General features: G+C 36.9%; 2 protein-coding genes and 1 non-coding gene across 4 annotated transcripts; 2 read left to right on the top strand and 1 right to left on the bottom strand.

The window, feature by feature from the left end:
• Window positions 1-6,622: 6,622 nt before the first annotated feature.
• LOC122318556 (uncharacterized TPR repeat-containing protein At1g05150-like) lies at window positions 6,623-9,722 on the top strand. Its single transcript, XM_043136019.1, has 2 exons — window positions 6,623-6,823; window positions 6,955-9,722. The coding sequence occupies exon 2, from the start codon at window positions 7,011-7,013 to the stop codon at window positions 9,402-9,404; it is 2,394 nt and encodes a 797-aa protein (XP_042991953.1). The 5' UTR covers window positions 6,623-6,823; window positions 6,955-7,010; the 3' UTR covers window positions 9,405-9,722.
• Window positions 9,723-10,931: 1,209 nt separating this feature from the next.
• On the top strand, window positions 10,932-11,004 carry TRNAE-CUC. Its single transcript has one exon. It is a non-coding gene; the product is annotated as a tRNA-Glu (tRNA).
• Window positions 11,005-12,458: 1,454 nt separating this feature from the next.
• On the bottom strand, window positions 12,459-17,146 carry LOC122318821 (protein LTV1 homolog). 2 transcript variants are annotated; one of them, XM_043136467.1, is made up of 5 exons: window positions 16,580-17,146; window positions 15,939-16,370; window positions 14,108-14,713; window positions 13,683-13,819; window positions 12,459-12,704 (listed from the first exon to the last, which is right to left on the bottom strand). In XM_043136467.1, exons 1-4 carry the CDS (start codon window positions 17,030-17,032, stop codon window positions 13,688-13,690), a joined length of 1,623 nt encoding a protein of 540 aa, XP_042992401.1. In that variant the 5' UTR covers window positions 17,033-17,146; the 3' UTR covers window positions 12,459-12,704; window positions 13,683-13,687. The 2 variants fall into 2 exon arrangements, with proteins under 2 accessions (XP_042992401.1, XP_042992402.1); XM_043136468.1 differs by having other exon boundaries at window positions 13,692-13,819.
• Window positions 17,147-19,138: the final 1,992 nt, after the last annotated feature.

Genomic DNA, 19,138 nt, shown 5'->3' with positions numbered 1-19,138 from the left:
GCCTCACAACCATATGATAAATATTGATCCACTTCAGTTTTGGTAATATTAGATCCCATGGTGGAAGATGCCCTATACCACTCCTTGAACCATTTGGTCTCACGTTTTCCATCACTAACATTCATGGATCTAGATATTAGAGGGGGTTGAGAAACTGGAGTACTTGTGGTGGAACCAAATGTAGCATTATACTCTGCATACAAATATGCTAATACCTGTCTCACATTCGAAACCAACTCCTCAGCACGAAACTCATCATGGATTTTCTTCAAATGAAAAGAAAGAAGTCCTAACTTGCTTCATGGATCAAGCACAACAGCAATTAACATGAACAAGTTCATCCTATCTAATGACCCCCAATACTTATCATATTTGGTTATCATGTTTATGGCCATACTCCCCAAACAAGTATTAGTACTCTCACTCAACATAATCAATTCTGTTTGAAGATCACAAATCTCTAAAAAACTGGTGTTAGCTGTCGCATATAAAGATCCAGAAAATCTAGTAGTGACTTCATAAAACATCTCTAAAAACTTGACAAACATCGCACTGTCTCCTATTCTGTAGCTTTAGGAGGTCCCATGTGCCCATCATCAAAATAAGAGAGGAAATTATAATCCTCACTCTCCATCCGCCTGAAAGCCTTCTCAAACTTCTCAGCTGCCTCCAACATCAAATAGGTTGAGTTCCATCGTGTCTGTACATCAAGACACAACATTTTTTTATAATCAATTTTTTCTTTTTCTGCATATCTCTTAAACTTCTCTAATCTTGCTGGGGATGAACACACATATCTCACTGCATTTCTAACCATTGTAATTGCATCATTGCACTCCTTCAAACTCTCACTCACAATAAGATTCAATATGTGAACACAACATCTCATGTGCATATACTTACCCCCAACAAATTTCCTGTCAAAAACTGTTTCAAATAGGAAATTGCAGTATCATTCGAACTTGCATTATCAACAGTTACAGTAAATATTCTATCAATACCCCAATCAAGCAAGCACGACTCAACATATCTTCCAATGTTATCCCCTCGATGATTAGGGATTAAACAAAAATTAATTATTTTTTTCTGCAATTTCCAATTCTTATCAATGAAATATGCAATCAGACACATAATTCAAATTCTGTATTGATGTCCATGTATCTGTCGTCAAGGAAATCCTCATGCCACCATCTCTAAAAACTTTTTTAAGCTTCCCCTTTTCTACTTCATATAACTTCATACAATTTCTTACAACTGTGACATGACATGGAACTTTAAACTGGGGTTCAAGAGACCAAGCAAATTTTCTAAATCTCTGTCCTTCAACAACCCTAAATGACATTTCATCAACAATTACCATTTTTGCAATAGCCAACCTCACAATCTCTTCACTAAATTTGTGGGTTACAAGAGTCCTTAATGCACTACCATCACTCTCTGCAATCCCCTCCTCAGGTGATGCCTCACCTGTCAATGTTTTTTTATACCTATCCAAAAGTCTACGTTTATGAGGATTTTTACGACATGAAGGCAAATAATTTTGCATCGTTGAAGTTCTGTTCCTCTTTGAGTGGCAAACATACATCTTGCCACAATAATTACATTTAGCTTTTGGATCATCTACACGACAACCATCCACCTTCGTAAAATGATCCCATACAATCGACTTGTCCGTCCCTTTCCGTTTCTTAGGTAATGGACAAGTACTACTAGTAGGGGCACTAAGGGGTTTTGAAATATTGGTCTCTCTCACATCTTCTTCCAAATTAATGGTTGGTTGAGTTTCATTTGTATCAACATCAATAAGAGACGAAGAAGAATCCATCTAAATTATAAAACAAAATATAAATGTTATACAACATCACAAATTTAAAAATTGACAAACATAACACAAAATATTCTAGCAGCTAGTTTGCAACATGGCAAACATCACAAGTCTAAGACTCTAATCTAAGTTGTTAATTCATTTTCTCTCAATTTATATAAATATTTAACAAGTTATATATACACACATTACACAACAAATTATATAAGTTAATATATAACAAAGTATATATATATATATATATATAACAAAATAGATACGATTTATATACATAATATATATACATTACATATATAATATATATAACAGATTAAAATTTATAATTATATATATATAAAACAGATTATATATATAATATATATAACTGTTTATATGCATTATAACATATTATATATATACATTATACAATATATATACATTACAATAGATTCAATATTAGATACGATTTATATATATAAAATATATACATTATATATATAATATATATAACAGATTATAATCATATATAATCATATAATTATATACAACAGATATATAATTATATATAACATATATATATAATGGATATATAACAGATATATAATCATATATAACAGATATATAATCATATATAACAGATATATATAATATATATAACATAACAAAAAATCACAAGAATACTTACAGAGGCCGGCTTGCGAGGGAGTCACGGAGTGCTGCAACGGTTCACCGGTTCAGCCTGCGGCGACGTTCAACTGAGACCGTCACGGAGTGAGAGAATCGGAGAGAGAGAGAGAGAGAGAATCGGGGAGGGGGGCGGCAGAAGAGAATAAGGAGAGGGAATGGGAGAAGGGGGGAACGGGAAGGGTAATAACCCTAACCCGTTCTCAACCAAACGACGCCGTTTGGTTGAGACCAAACGACGCAGTTTCATATGAAATGACGTCGTTTTTATATAAGATATATATTTTAAAAAATATATATATAAATTCAGTTGGTTTACCGGTTTTCTGTGTGGGCGAACCGGGACCGAACCGACCGACATTGGTTCCTATTTATTTCTATCGCCGGTTGATGGTTCTTCGCCGGTTCCGGTGTCCGGCAGTCGGTTGCCGTCGGAGGAGGTCGGTTGGCCGGTTTCTTGTACACCCCTAGGCTGCATCATTTTTTTAATATAAAATAAATACTTTGATCGATCATATCAATGAAGTGCATAAGAAATATGTGAAAATGATTGTACATAACAGAATATTATGATAAATGTACTAACACTCTCCAAAGTTCTAACTACGATTTCATTCTCTATCATCCTCAATTCAAAATAATAATAATTGCAATCGTCCCTACTCTATCAATTTTGGTAATTACCCACTCTAATAAAACCAAAAAAAATTGTTATATGCCACCTCTATGAAAAATATTACATGGATATTACTGATAAAAAAAATAAAAATAAAAACTCAAAATTAAAATAAATAAAGGGTTAATCACACTTTGTCCCATCTAGCTTTCACTCAATTTATAATTTGCCCCCGAAACTAATAATTACAACAAATTAGACGCGTTTACTTTCAAAACTTATCAATTTCCGCTTTCCGTCTATCAATAGTGTCAAATGCAATAAAAAGTGCCTCCACGTGCTGCTTTTGTGTATAACATTCACTACAAAGACAAAAGCATTTCTTACTATATTGAAATTATTTATTTAGGGAGCACATTATAAATTATGCGAAAGTTTGAGGGAGTAAAGTAAAATTAACCGTAATTAATAAGTCTAATATAAAAAAGAAATATCAATTTGATGCAAAATAATTAAGAGAAACATATGGTCTAAAGTATGTTGGTTAAATATATGTAGATTTCTATCAATGTGAAAGAAACAATAGTGCTTCAATTTTACTAAGAATTATGCTGCATACAATCATTTTTGCATATTTTTTAAGCACTCTATTGATGTGATTGTCCAAAATAATTATTTTATATTAAAAAAGTGACATAATTAATCACATTACTAGAGTATAAAAAATACGCAAAAATGCTTGCAAATAAGATTTTTGTTAATTAACCAATTTTTAACAATAATAGAAAACATCAATTACAAATAATTTTATTAATATTTTAGGAAATATTTATAAATACATATGAGTGACGTGTATTCTATCGATTTGTTATTATTAGAATTATCAAGAATATATTTAAACAGAATAATTTTTTTATTCAAATAATACAGATAAATTTATACAGAATAGTATATTCTTGTGTATTTTTAAATAGTATAAAAATTTATAAAATACAAATGCACTTTCTCGTTGCCTCATCGAACTTTCACGCAATTCACAATGTACCCCTCAAACTAATTTCGATAAAGTCAAGGGTGTTTTTATTTTTGCAGTGATTGTTATGCATGTGGAGGAAATTTCCGTTACATTTGACGATGCTGGTAGATGAAGGGAGAGATTGATAAATTTTAAAAGTAAGTGGGTCTACTTTATTACAATTATTAGTTTCGGTGGTATATTGTGAATTGAGTAAAAGTTCAAGAGTGTAAAGTGTGATTAACCCATAAATAAAAGATAATACAAAAATTAAAATATTAGGACAAGATTAAAAACATAATTGAAAAAATAAAGTTGGAAAACATAAAAGTGAGTTTTTTAGTTTTTAACTTTTATTTTCTTATAAATGTTTTCAATAAACATATTTTGTCATATTTTAGAATTGTTTGAGTAAACATTACAATTTCTAATAGTTTGAAGGTGATTGTCAATATTAGCAAAGAGGGATGATTATAAATGAAGTAATAATTAGAAAAGTTTTTTTGTGTTAAAGTGGGAAGCGAGGGTTATGAAATAGAATGTGATTATTTTGGCAGGCTAACCGAAAGAGTGAGACCAAAAAAAAAAAAAGTACTCTTTAGACTAAATATAATTAGAGGAGCTTTGTGTATTTTTCACTATAATATTTTTTTTAAAACCAATAATACATTAAATTAAAACAAAGATACAATAGGAGGAGGGGGTGAGTGCACCATATAAAAGACTCGTGACGATAATTGCAATGTTTGGGAAAAAGAGAGTAAACATAAATGACAAATAATAACCACAGGTTCAAATTCATGTTCCTTGGTTGAGCCAGGAGAATCGGAGATGACTCCCAAAAGGCAATTTGCATTAATTCAACAAATGGATCGGCCGGTTGTGGTGGTAGAAAGACGCTGAAGTCTTATGTATTTTGTAAGAGAATTCAACTTTTACCATTTTCATATTCTCGTTTAGGGAAAGTATGAACATAATTGGTTAATAGAGTGGAAAAAACACCATTGTCAAAGACATCAAATGAGCACCGATCACTGTACAAGTGTGTGGAAACAAAAATGGTAGATGGAAAGTAAAGGGAAGGGAGAAGAGAGGACGCTTCCCATGTAATATTCTTGGAGGGGATATCTTCATTCCCTCTGGGTCGGGGCGTAACCTAGATATTAAGTTCCTTCCAACCTAAATTGCATCCCTCTAATGCATCCAGAAATCATCAACACAGTCAGCCCATGAGCGGTACAAGACCCATTTGCCCATGAGCTCCTGAGCTAGCAAGCCTGCGTCAACATGGGCAGACAAGACCCACCAACTTTGACACTCCTCTGTCGGAACATCTCGCATTTAAGGATTGTATCTAACAAACAGACGAGAACCACACTCCTGCCTTTGACAAAGTGCAAGGGAAGTGACCGCTACGCCTACATGCCATCAAAGCACTACCTAGGATACCACGTTGCATTAAAGACTACATTCTGGTACTTGTGCTTGAGATGCCAACCCTTGATACATGGTACATAATGTCTCTCTAATATCTAATATAAAAACTAGACACTAGATAACAATGAACTCTCTCAAATTTTAGAAGAAAATACTCTAAAGAAAATATATAAACTTTGATATCGGAGGTTAGTCAAAACAACCTCAAATGAATGGTAAATATATAGAATTAAATATAACTTTTCATTACTATTAAATAATAATTTCTTTCATGTGATTACGTGACAGAAAACAATTTATTTACAAGCTTTTTTTTATACACCAAAGAAACTGTTGAAGTGTGGTCTTACCTCATAATCATGAATCTTATAGTAAGTAAAATATTGATAAAGTTATTTTATTTTAAAGTTGGTATATATATTATATCATCTACATCATTTAAATTATAATATTTAATTTATAAAATATAAATTTTTAAATATATTTATCAAATCAAATCAAAGTATTCTATATAATATAAACACTTTAGTATATGTTATCCATACAGGTCCTACCGGCTTATAAATATAAATTATACACCAGATTTACAAGCAACTATAACTCTTATTAGATCTTAAAAATTTATCCCTCCAACCACAGCTAAACTATAGAACATAACTATTAAAATAACAAAGGGATTCTAGTCAAAATGCTTTAACTAGAAGTAAATAAACGGTCCAAATGATAGTTGGACGGTTGAAACATATGATTTCTTTAACAGAAGACTTCGGATACCGTTAAAAATCATCGCAATAACACCAAACCCACGCCTCCCACCTGAACCCGCCATGCCAGCTGGCTAAAGTCCAAACATCTACTAACGAACTACTATTACCCTTTTGTTTATTGTTTTTACTCGTACCAGCCAAATGCCAACGGGCAAAGCAATAACGTTATAACGGAATTAAATTAAAATAAATAAAGAGAAATAGGGACTGAAAACAAGCAAAAAAAAAAGAAAAAAAGAAAAAAAAGGAAAGTAAAAACGACATTGCTTTGTCGAGTACTGCTGCGAGGCTGGTATCGCACCCATCATCACCGTCAGAGGGAAAAAAATGGAAAAAATTAGAGAGAGATAGAGTCAGAAAAAGAGAGAGTTCGGTCTCTCTCTCTCTATCCCTATATCTCCTTTTCTGCTTTATCTTTGCAGATCCAATGAGACGAGAGCACAGTCCCCACATGAATTCAAAATTATGCTTTCAATCAAGAGACTGATTGATCCCTTAATGTAATTAGCCTTCCTCACTTTACACGTTAAATCTCGAAATTTTCAAATTTCACTTACAGAGCTCTCTCTCTCTCTCTATGTATATATGTGTGTATGATTATCTGCTTCTATTTATTTTTTCTATCTTCCAGAGAGTGTCGTCTTTCTCAAAGTTGATCCAAACCCTAAAAGGAAAAGGAGAGGAGAAATGGCGACGAGGGGTAGCAGATCAGAGAAGGTGAAGAGGATTTTCCAGCAATTCGATGCGAATCGAGACGGAGGTCTCAACAGGGACGAAATGGAGGCTCTCGTCGTGGCGGTGAACCCTAGGGTTAAGTTCAGCGAAGAGCAAATCAACGCCATTCTCGACGAGGTGTTTAGGACATACGGCGAGTTCATCGACGGCGAGAAGGGCTTGACCTACGAGGGGCTTTTGCGGACTTATGACGACGGTGCTGGCGACGTGGACCGTGACTTCGACGCGCTGGAGCTCGAGCTCAATTTGGAGGAGAATATTAAGGGTATTTCTGGAGCGTCCTCGTCTTCCATAGCGGATGAGCGCGCAATCGAGTCCCAAAAGAAGCAGAGGACCGCGGCATGGGCGGTCTCGCCCAACCACGGCATAGTATTCGATGACACGTGGAAAATCGTCGACGATTTGGAGATTCTGATCAAGAGGTTGAAGGCTAAGCAAGCGAAAGATGGCAAATTGAAAGGGGATAATTTCGACGCGTACTCGGACGCAGGGTGGTCGAGAGAATTGGGTCCTTCGACGGAGATTTCGGACAAAAGGGTATTCTGGGAAGAGTCTGGGCATGACTACGCGCTGTTTGTAAAGGAATTGGGGGTTCTGAGAAGCCGAGCCGACGGGGCGAGGTCGAGAGAGGAGGCCTTTGATGGCCATATGGCGATTGGTCGAGCTTTGTATGAGCACCAGCTGTTTAGGGAGGCTTTGGTTAGTTTCAAGAGGGCTTGTGAGTTGCAACCTGTGGATGTGAGGCCTCATTTCAGAACTGGGAACTGCTATTACGTACTTGGCAAGTATATGGAGGCCAAGGAGGAGTTTTTGTTGGCGCAGGAGGCAGCTGAAGCGGGCGGGAACCAGTGGGCCTATTTGCTTCCGCAGATTTATGTGAATCTCGGTATTGCCCTGGAAGGCGAAGGTATGGTTCTAAGTGCTTGTGAGTATTACAGGGAAGCTGCAATTCTTTGTCCCACGCATTTTAGAGCTTTGAAACTTTTGGGTAGTGCTTTATTTGGAGTCGGGGAATATAGGGCGGCCGTGAAGGCCTTAGAAGAGGCTATATTTATGAAAGCAGATTACGCTGATGCATATTGTGATTTGGGTTCGGCTTTGCACGCTATTTGTGAGGATGAGAGGGCAATCGAGGTGTTTCAGAAGGCTATTGATTTGAAACCTGGTCATGTTGATGCTCTGTACAATTTGGGTGGGCTTTATATGGACTTGGGCAGGTTTCCAAGAGCTTCTGAGATGTATACTAGGGTCTTAGCTGTGTGGCCGAATCATTGGAGGGCACAGCTCAACAAAGCTGTATCCTTGTTGGGGGCTGGGGAAACTGAAGATGCTAAGAAAGCCTTGAAGGAAGCCTTGAAAATGACAAACAGGGTTGAGCTGCATGATGCAATATCCCATTTGAAGCAACTGCAGAAGAAGAAGGTGAAGTCTAATGGGGGCAATGGGGAGGAGGCATTTGTAACTGTGGAGCCCTCAAAATTTAAGACTGTGGGGGAGAACACCATGTTGAGACCAGACTTGGCCAATGCTCTCCAAATTAGGGCTTTCCAGAGGATTACTAGGTTGGGTCGCTGTCATATAGATCTTCTGATGAAGGAAATGCTTGATGGTGACGTGCCAGTGTCCTATTCTGGTAGTGGCGTTCCTGAGAAATCCATTCGCAAGCCTAAATTGGAAGAAGTTCTTCGTCGTTTACTCAGTTTTCTAAAGCCCGAGACCTTCCAAGGAGCCGTCAAAGCCATAAATGAGAGGATACTCTCTGTTCTGGATGAAGCAGGCTCAGGCAGAGTGGATTTGGGCATGTTTTTTGCAGTCGTGGCCCCCATTTGTGGTGGCCCTCCAGATAAGCGTAAACGTGTTGCTTTTGATGCACTTTTGTGGCGTCCTGTGAATGAAGGCATTTCACAGATTAAAAAGGTTGATGCTGCTAGATACATCAATTTGTTGAGGGTTATTTATGTCCCTTCTCATGGGGTTAGTGAGATGATGGAGGTCCATGGAGAAATGGATGCCTCCAATTCATTGGTGTCTTACACCGAGTTTCTTGTAATGTTTGATGATCCTGACTGGGGGTTTGGTATCATGCCCACTCTGTTGAAGCTTGAAACCAGGGATAGGAACCGGCATGGCCAGCATGTTTGTTCAGTTTGCCGCTATCCAATTATTGGGTCCCGCTTCAAGGAGATGAAGTCTTATTTTAGTCTATGTAATCAATGTTACAGCGAGGGAAAGGTGCCTTCTACCTACAAGCAGGAAGAGTACAGATTCAAAGAGTATGGAAGTGAGGCTGAAGCAATGAGAGATAAGTGCATGTGCTTTAATATGCAATCCCGTAAAGGTCCTTAGCTAGGATACTTGGGTAGTTCTTCTGTATTATTCCATCAGGTTGTTCTAGCTGCCAAGTGTGAGATATATAGTCATCAATGTGTTCAGCAAGCATCATGCCTTTGTATGATTAAATGTAGTGGTTGAGCTGATACTGCTGTTCTCTAATAGCTACCAAAGAAACTCCCTTCCTTTCCCTATTTTCATCCCCAAACACTTGAGAGGTGTAGATTATTACCTTTATGGCTTGTGATTCTTTTTGTAGAGTTTATTTTGAATTGATTAAGTTCAGATATGGATGCCGGTGGCTCTGTCAAGAGTACTGTTATAAGCCGAAAATTCTACTAGCAAATGGAGGTGCAAATGTCTGTATTTTGGCACTTACGAGTTAGGGGGTGATTCTCTTTGATAATTTAATTACTCTCACTATCGTTTTTGCATTTGAACATAAATTGACATGATTGCAGTTCTAGGTCTTTGTCCATAGATACTAAGCGAATCGGATCTTTATAATGACATATCAATGAGCATTGTCATTCATTATGAGGATTAGCATAACCTTTCATATTTTCACTACAACACGAGAATAAGTAGTCTCTAGAGGGATGAGTATGCTCTGTAGTGGAGGGCTTAGGAACGTGAACTAAAGCTTGTAAATCTTATCACGTTAGTATTGGAGAATCCAATGATGGCCAATGTTGTGGATCACTAGGTTACTTGCAATTTGTCTCATCCCTTTCCTCTAAAAAGTTGGTTTTCTGAGGTTATATGCTAATTGCTGTCTTATTTGGTTCAAGATGAAGTTTTTGTCTACATGTAAAAAAAAAAAAAGGTGAAGTTTTTGTCTGGTTAGTGGACCTATCTATCATCTGCAGGAAGCATTTTTTCTGATCTGTTCAGGGTAGTCATGACTATAATCAATCAAGCAATTGCTTTAGTTTTTACTTTGCTTTAAAACACTAGAACAAGGAATTTCTTTTTGGTATACAAAGAACACGCAGAATTCCTATGGGATCTCATTGCATACATAGTCGTCTCCGCTTACGATTGACTGTGTTTTGTTGCCTTCTTGCTGCAGCAGGAGGATCCCCTGACAATTCTGGAATGTAGTAACTTATGAGACTCAACAGTAATGCAATTTTAGTCATGTAAAATCCTTCCAAAGACAGGAAAACCAACCGGAAAGTGAAAAATGAAAAATAAAGAGAGTGGGGAGTGGGAAGGTAAAAGGTTAGAAAATTATAATGATGCTTGGTTTGTAATAATCTTTTCAAACAAGACAAAAGGTTGTTATGATCTAATCATGGGGTCAGACAACGGAAATCATTATCAATATCAGTTTGGCTAAAACTAATTTTGACTTTTTTTTTTTAGTTTGTTCCATGCGACTTAGATCGTGGTACCATATCATTTAAATCCACAAAAATGTGTCTTTTCTTCACGAAACTGGGCCAGTTGTGCAATTTCAACTCCAATCGTTTTATAGTTCATATAGGAAAGACGTGTATTAATAGGTTTAATATGTTTTCAGCGAGTTCAACGCCAAGATCCGTTGTAGTCTAGTTGGTTAGGATACTCGGCTCTCACCCGAGAGACCCGGGTTCAAGTCCCGGCAACGGAATTACTTGTTTTTTCGACAGTGTTTTTCAAAACAGGGCCACCAAGCTTAGTTTTGTATCCACTTTGTCCCACTTACACAGGGCAGGAGGCTTTTAAATTGAACCATTTCATATTCATGTGTTGGATTCCCATTCAATTCGATTAAGAACCCACGATCCAAATCTATGGCTATTGTTTCTACTCTCTTGGGTATGTGTACAGTAATTTTTTAAAATTCTCAATGCTGATGTAGTTTCAAAAGAACAGAAAAAAGGAAAAAGAACACGTCACGTGTTCAAGTTGCATGCGTATAGGTTTGCTATTTTATCATATTACTAGTAAGCTTAAGCTGCCTCTTCTAAAATGCAGGCAAGAAACATGCTTTGTCATCCATTAGGTGTGAGAAGATAAATACACTTTAACTTAAACACTGCTTTCAGTTCATGAGAACTCACAATTAACATATATACATGAGCTATAAATCATGATAAATAGTTGCTAAATGCTTTTCCAATGGCTAAAAGAACGTGAATGAAGAGGACGAGGTTATATATGCAGCCAAAAATAATGCCAACCCGAACTCTAGGGTTGGTTATAGGCATGTTATGCATGATAATGGTTATTATGATGCCCATGGTAGCAACTTCGTCATGGCCGTCATCAGTACCTCCATTATCACTAGCACCATCAACGGAATCTTTACCATCTCACCCCCTAAAGGATCAAGTTCAGAGAGGTGAGGAACAATATCAGGCTGAACCAGAAGTACTGCTGGAAGACTATGGCATGTGGAACCCCACACCCTACGATGGTGGAGGTGATGCCGCTCCTATTCCACACTGAGGAAGAGTTTTGCTGTGGTTCTACTTTCCAGATTTAATTTCGAAAGCAAGAAGAAACTAAGTATTGTGATTCATTCTCTTGAGGAGTAATTTTGTATTTGTATACTTTTAACACCGATTTCCCATAAAGTTGTTTTGGTACGTGTTTCCTTCAGTCCAGGGGACAATTATTACATCCATCTTTGTAGTTACATAAAAAATAAAAATAAAAATCTTTGCAGTATTTCTGAATGACAAACCAAGCCAATGTTTATGAAATCTTAAAATTTAAATGCATGGCTATATCCTCCTAGTCGCATCCTGACTAACAGTCTCTCCTCGCTGTATTAACCATTTTTTCATTTTCAAACCATGAAGGGAAAAGCGAAGGACGAAGGCAGTCTAAACCTTCCAAATTCTAGCCGAAGGTGTTCCCAATTTAAGGACATTTGCTAGAGCGGTAGAGGGACCCCGTTTCTCATTTAGTATCAACAGGAGCTAAGAATGATACAAAAACCCCGACCAACTGAAAAAAGGAAAATAAGATCGTGGCTATAGCCTGCATAAAAGGGGGTGACGACACACAATAACTGCATCCTGAATCCCGATAAACCAAAGATTTTCAGGTTTATTTGTTTCGCAGGCAAGACAAATATGTAATGAACCATAAACTTAATTTCATTGCATTCATTAGTACATCCACTCACCCCCAAGAACAAGGAAAAAATAAACCAAAATAAGTAACAAACTTCTGATAATCTATGCGGCCAAAAAATCATGGCAATGAAGGTTAAGATGAGCATTCAACCCCTTCTCCGGTAGCACATGACTGTAGGTAACTCAAATTCCACAGGAATCCAGAACAGAACCCCCCTAAGGGACACTTGAGTGTAGATTTTACCTATTGAACATGAGAGAAAACAGTCATTAGAACACAAGGTCGAGGAAAACTAAAGGAAGGAATGCCTGCATGTCCAAGGCAGCTGAAGGCAAAATTTGAGTTAAGACCATAATGCCATTTATAGTATTGCTCTATAAATTGTACAAGGCAATAAAAGAAAATGTGAGTCAAGTATGTCTGAATTACCTATTCAAAACCGCAAAAAGTCTCTATAACAGGAAAGGTTTAAAAAAGAACTGGGCGTAGGAAGATGAATCAAAAGTTTCGCATAACTAAGCAAAGAAAAATAAGATAACTTTATCTTCTATTGTGGGAAGGGAACAAGGTGGAGTGCCTTGTTTATTCTCCAAACCAACGCATGAGCATGTTGCCTGCTGCCTCTGACAAATTCCCCACCAAGGATGTGCCAAGCAAACACGGTATGTCTGTATATTTAACTTGTATTCTGTATGGAAAGATGAGCTCTCTCCTGTTGGGGAATGAATTAGAAATTAATCTAACCTGGTAACTTCTTGAGCGGATCCCACATTAGCCCTGATTCGTTGGTCTCTAACTAGAGAAGTAAATGCTTGAGGTCAAGTGGGAAAGGCCTGGCTGGAGTTAGCATGCCAGGCTGATGTTATTTTCTTATTCGGGTTAATACAGTTTATGGAGAAAACTGAGAATTGTCACTTCTTATACTAAATAGTTGAATGAAGATTTCTTCGCAAATAGTTGAGGTGGCTTTCTACACCCATCTAGTTGTTCAACTCTTCCTCTTATGTTATTAGCTTGAGATATTTATCCCTTCTAGTTATCTCTTCCTCAACTCTTATAAAAAAAAAAAAAAAAAAAAAGTTATCTCTTCCTCAGCTCCTACATCTCTTCTTTGTATACATATAGTTGATAAAACCTCGAACAATATAAAATAGGGTGCATCTAAAATCTTATAAATGAGATTGTAATTCCAACTAGCTGAAAACATAATTATACACTTACCATACTCACATAAGATGTATAGATGATGGGCCAGCAATGGCAGCAACTTTCTGAGCACGCTGTGCTTCACCCCTATAAAGCCCTTTCATTTCTTTTTTTGCACGCCGTGCTTCACGCCTTTCCTCCTTTACAGCAGCCTGCAAACAGAAAGTTTTGGTGTCATTAAAAAAGACATTGGAGTAGACCAACCGAAAAAACTAAGCCCATGCATGATTTCTTATAATAACAAATGCTCAAACCAGTATCTCCTCGGATAACCAACAGCAACTTATTTCCTCTAAATCATCCTTAATGATGACAGTTAGCAAACAGACAATGGGACCTTTATTCTGATCTTCCTCAGTCCAATAATGATGGTAATTCAATAGTTGTAGCACTAACTGTTCAAGAAATGGAATAATCAGAAATAAGCAGCAAGGAGATACCTTCCGTTCTTTCTTCTCCTCCTTTGACTCCTGACCATGTTGTTTCCTCTTCTGCTGCTCAGCTTTATTACTACCCACATCCTTCACCTTTTCTTCAGCAGGTTTTTTACTATGAGGTAGAAAGTCCACAGGAAGCCTCTCTTTTCCTCGAAGGGATATTACATGACTGGTGACACCCAAGGCTCCAGATACGGTTTCAGCCAACTTCTTTCTCCTCGCTATTTCTGGAGCCCCAATCTTACCAGGGTGGTTATCAAGATTTGAATACGTTGAAACTATGGTCTCACAGTCCCACACTTCTGATTCATCACTGCTTTCTTCTACGAAAACAACAGGTTTGTCGTCATTTTCATTTTCATACTTCTCAGCATATTCCACACAGCGACGAATCATGTCAGCAGCAGAGTCTGATAGCTCCTTCCTCTTTGATATCTCATTATCATGCAATAAATCAGCGGGAGCCTTATATTTATCATCGAGTTCCAAGTCATCCATTAAATGATCACCAATGGCTTGATTAAGCTTCTTGGCAAGGGATTCATCTTCTTCAGCTACGTAATCATAATCACCATCATCGTCGTCAGTGCCATATTCTTGACATTCAAGCTGAAAACAATAAGCTGCCGTCAGACAGAAGAAATTTAATGTGACAAAAAAACAGCCATCTAACAAATCAAGATGGGGGTGCAGACATATGATATGGCTTAAAAGAGTAAGTCACTTTCTTTTAAATTTGGAATCAAACATGCAGCAAACCACTCAATCAGAAATGAATAGGCTACATCGGCAAGCACAACAAGAACTGTGGTAGAACAGTCGAAAGCTTTCTCAAGGCCTCCTAAACGTCCATGAAACTTGTAGTATGAGATCAAGACAAGTTGGATACAACATAGGCTGTTGAAACTCATGTACTATCCAACATAAAGGAACTGGTGATATCAAAAGCTTAAATCATCAAGTAAAAAATTAACTTGTAAAAACATATGTGTCAATACACTTTCTGTAATTTGTATCCTCTACAATCAAGTATAAGGCAAGAGGATTTCTTCAAGCAAACATCATGCACTATACGTTTATATCCAAAATAATACACTAAGTAGCATAGACCAATAGGGTTTAAAGCATACAATAACACATGGCAGTCCTACAAGGGGCAGAGCTTCTATTCCCAGACACAATCTTCATTTCATAGGTATTTTAGTACTATAAATATCATGTTCAATTTCTAGGTGTTTTCTCTTGTATACATCCAGTGTACTTGGCTACTCCTGATATTAATACTTTTTGCTTACAAGCAAAAATCTATTTTCAATCAGAATCAGCCTTATTTAGTTTGAAAATTAAGTGATTTATCATCAAAACCAAAGAAATTTTGGACTCTCAAGTTGTAGATGAGGAGAATTACATGGACCAGCAATAACGAGATCCTAAATATGTTTTTCAAACAACGATCATAAAAGCAATTTAAAGAACAAATACTTAAAAAGGAGGGACAAAAAGGAATTTAAAAAAAAAAAAAAACCCATAGGAATTCGGAAAAACAAAAACAAAGTCTCAGCCAATTGGCAACAATTGAATCGGATCCGAAAACTACATTTGGGGAGGGCCACGTAGGGGCAGTAGACTATTTTGTTCCATGTATAATAGCTTTTTAATTCGTGTGTCAGCTCTACACGGTATGATAGATTAAGACTAAAGTCCTGACTAAGTCTAATAACAAAAATGGGATTCTCGATATTTCATCATGAAGCAGTTATGCAAGCATACTCTTTAAAGACGACAAAATTAAAAACTACGGTAACAGAACAATAAAACGGGGAAAGAAACTCACCAAATCAAATTGCTCATCCAGAAGGCGACGAACTCGTGGCTTATTGTCAACACATTCATCTACACCTTCCACCAGGTGATTTCCAATTCCACTCTGAAAGACAAGGCCATCCACGGTTGGTTGTTGGTCATAATTATCTGCTTTATCAACCTCTTTTCCAGTTACCCCAAATTCTTCTACCCTATTTAACCTCTTATCCACCTCTACATCCTTCTCTTCAAGAAGGTTTGCCCGAACAACAAAATCCTCTTCTAAGTCCTCAACATCAGAACCAAACCGCGATAAATCACTATCATCGAGCAATGCAGCTACATCAGGATCAACCGCTTTCTGTACCCGCACACCAACTGTTTTCGTTGCAACACTGAAAATGGACCTCCCATTGGGATCATCATCCACTTCAGAAATCTGTACTCTTGATGCATCATATGCCTAGAGACAAAGCGCAATACAGCTTGTTTTAGTCCCAAGAAAACAACCAAACACAAATTCTAGACGTTCACATCAGGCTCATTCTAATTCAGAAGAAATTATTAGAAAGGTAAAAGATAGAAATTTTCATTCCCATCATTTTCGTTTGCTTTCCAAGAATAATTTTCCAGAAACCAAACAAAGAAAAAAGCAATCAAAAGCTAACCAACCTTGACGTCACGTGGAAGCTGATCGAGCCTCGCCTTCGGATTATTATAGAACGAGGAACCACCGCCAGTGTGCTTAATCTCCCTCAAATGAATCAAATAATCGTAACCGTCATCCGGAAACCCGAGTTCCAAAATCTGCCTCCTCACATTCTCCGGCAACGCCTTCCCCGCCCGCACCGAGTTCACGGGAATCCTAACATCGCCCTCTTCGTTTTCATCGTTGTCCTCAGGCGCATCGGCGAATATAGAATCGGGATCTTCGTCGTAGTGGCCGGAGCCGGAGACTCCAGTGGGGTCTTCATCGGAGAAGAAGGAGACGGGGTTGTTGTCGACGCGGACGAAGACTCGGTCGCCACCCGGTGTGTTGTCGTAATTGGGGTCGGACGAGTCGCGAGCAAGTAATTGGAACGTTGCGGATTTCTTCCTGTCGATGAATTTCTTCTTCTTCCCCATCTTAGGCAAAAATTGCTCTGGGAGTTATGGGTTACTGTGGGGAGCTCAAACTGATTGGAGTCTCAATGAGTAGACGAAGAAAGAGAGAGGCTAGGGCAAGAAGTGACCTGCGAAGGCTGAAAAGCGGAAAATTGTAAGTGTTAAACGGTGCGGTTTGGAAGGGGGTGCTACGGTGTCGTTGGGTCAGTAGTCAAGAAGGGTCTTAAACGGTGTAGTCTTTTATTACTTTTCCATGAAACACTGTTTTAAGAGCTGTAATGTAAGGGGTATTTTGGGTCTTTTACCTTTTATCTGTTAAGAGTCATGGGGCGCGGAGAGGGGCAGAGGGATTATTCTAGAATCTGGAGAAAATTGTAGTTTCTGTTTTGGGAGGAGTTTGACTCCTCGAAAATTCAAGTTTATGCAATTTCAGTGAATTTCTTCCATCGTCCTCTTAGTTCAGAGTCCATTTACATTCATCCTTATACACATATCCATTACAGTATTACCCTATCAAAATTCATAACAAGCTATGGTCAACGAGAGTGAAGCAGGAAATAAGATGAAAAAATATAGTTGCAAGTATAATTATGTATTAATTTATGTATTAATGTGATGTGATTGGTCAAAAAGTAGATTTTATTAAAAACAGTGTTAATTTAAAATTTAAGTATGAATAAATCAGTATTGGTACACAGATTAGTGCGCGACTGTACCTGTATATAGCAAAACTCAAACAAAATTTCTATGTGAACCCTAAACCAGAGGTTATTATCTGTAGGGAATAAAGTATAAGGGTGTGGCTACTATGCCGCCTACGTCATACCGCTGGATGAGCTGTCCAGTGGTTTTTTTTTTAATTTTTTTTAATTTTTTTAATTATTTTCTTAATTATTAAGTAAAAAAATACATCAATATACATTTAAAATTATTAAATAAAAAAAAATTAACCAACGGTCAAAATGGGCAGTCAACCCTAAGTGGCAGAATAGCTTTTTCCTAAAGTTAAACCCTCGAGAAAAAACCCTAGGTTGGTGCCTGTGAAGGGTTGGGCACTAGTGGCCCAAGATTTGGCCCGTCCATTGATTGTCCGATTTACAGGAAAACGGGCGTAAGATCCGTCTGTTAACGGGTCATTGGGCCTTGTCTTGACTTTTTTTCAAAAGATAAATGATAGTTGTCCTGAATACGTAAGCGTTACAATTATTTTTTTAAAAATAAATAAATATAAAATTTATATAAAAAAATTAATTTTTTAATAATGAATCTTACTATTTTTTAAAATGATTATATAATATTTATACACTTTATAATTATATGTAATATTATTTTACTAAAAAATCATGAAATAAGTAACCCACTTGAACACATATATCTCAATAATAGTTGAGTAATTTAACTAACTAGACCAATTAACTTAGTGTTGGGGTTCTATGTGTGGAGGGACTGATTGTACTTGTGGGGCTTGGTTTAATAATTTGACTAGATAAGGATCAATTGTGATTGTTTTTATGAATTTTTAATGAGTTTTGGGCTTCATTGTGGTTCAAGGGCTTCATTCCGAGAAAAGTTTTTGACCTGTTTCGGCTCTTAGTCCGATACGATCTGATCCGCTAATTAATATTTATTATATATTATATTAAATTCTTGTACAGCTACCGCACTGTATATTTAATTATCAACTTAATTTTACTTTTTATTTTATCATATCTAACATTTAGATCCAGAAAGAAATTATTTTTTAATAATAAACACCAATATTTTTCAGTAAAACTTGCCCACCCGAACTTCAATTTGACATTACTCTTCCAAATTAATCCCCGGTAGAGAAAAGCTCTCTATTCACGTAATTCTCGCATCTTTGCTTTACTCTTACGCTTGTCTATTTTTCCCCATCGTTATTTTCGTTGCTTAATCTGTAATTCATCACTCACTGATCTCTGCAATTAGCTTCTAAGTTATATAAGCCAATTCCCACAGACAACTAATCAATATGATTCCAGCAATTAATTTGCAGTTTTTTAATATTATTATTATTTTATGTTTTAATTAGAATCTTTATGCTTCAATATTGCTTTGAGTGGGTGGAATGATGCAAGGAAACGTCACCTCGTGTGCCAAAGTTGG

The sequence above is a fragment of the Carya illinoinensis genome, chromosome 8, assembly GCF_018687715.1.
Source record: "Carya illinoinensis cultivar Pawnee chromosome 8, C.illinoinensisPawnee_v1, whole genome shotgun sequence".
Lineage (NCBI taxonomy): Eukaryota > Viridiplantae > Streptophyta > Magnoliopsida > Fagales > Juglandaceae > Carya > Carya illinoinensis.
This window is presented reverse-complemented; position numbering and strand designations above follow the sequence as displayed.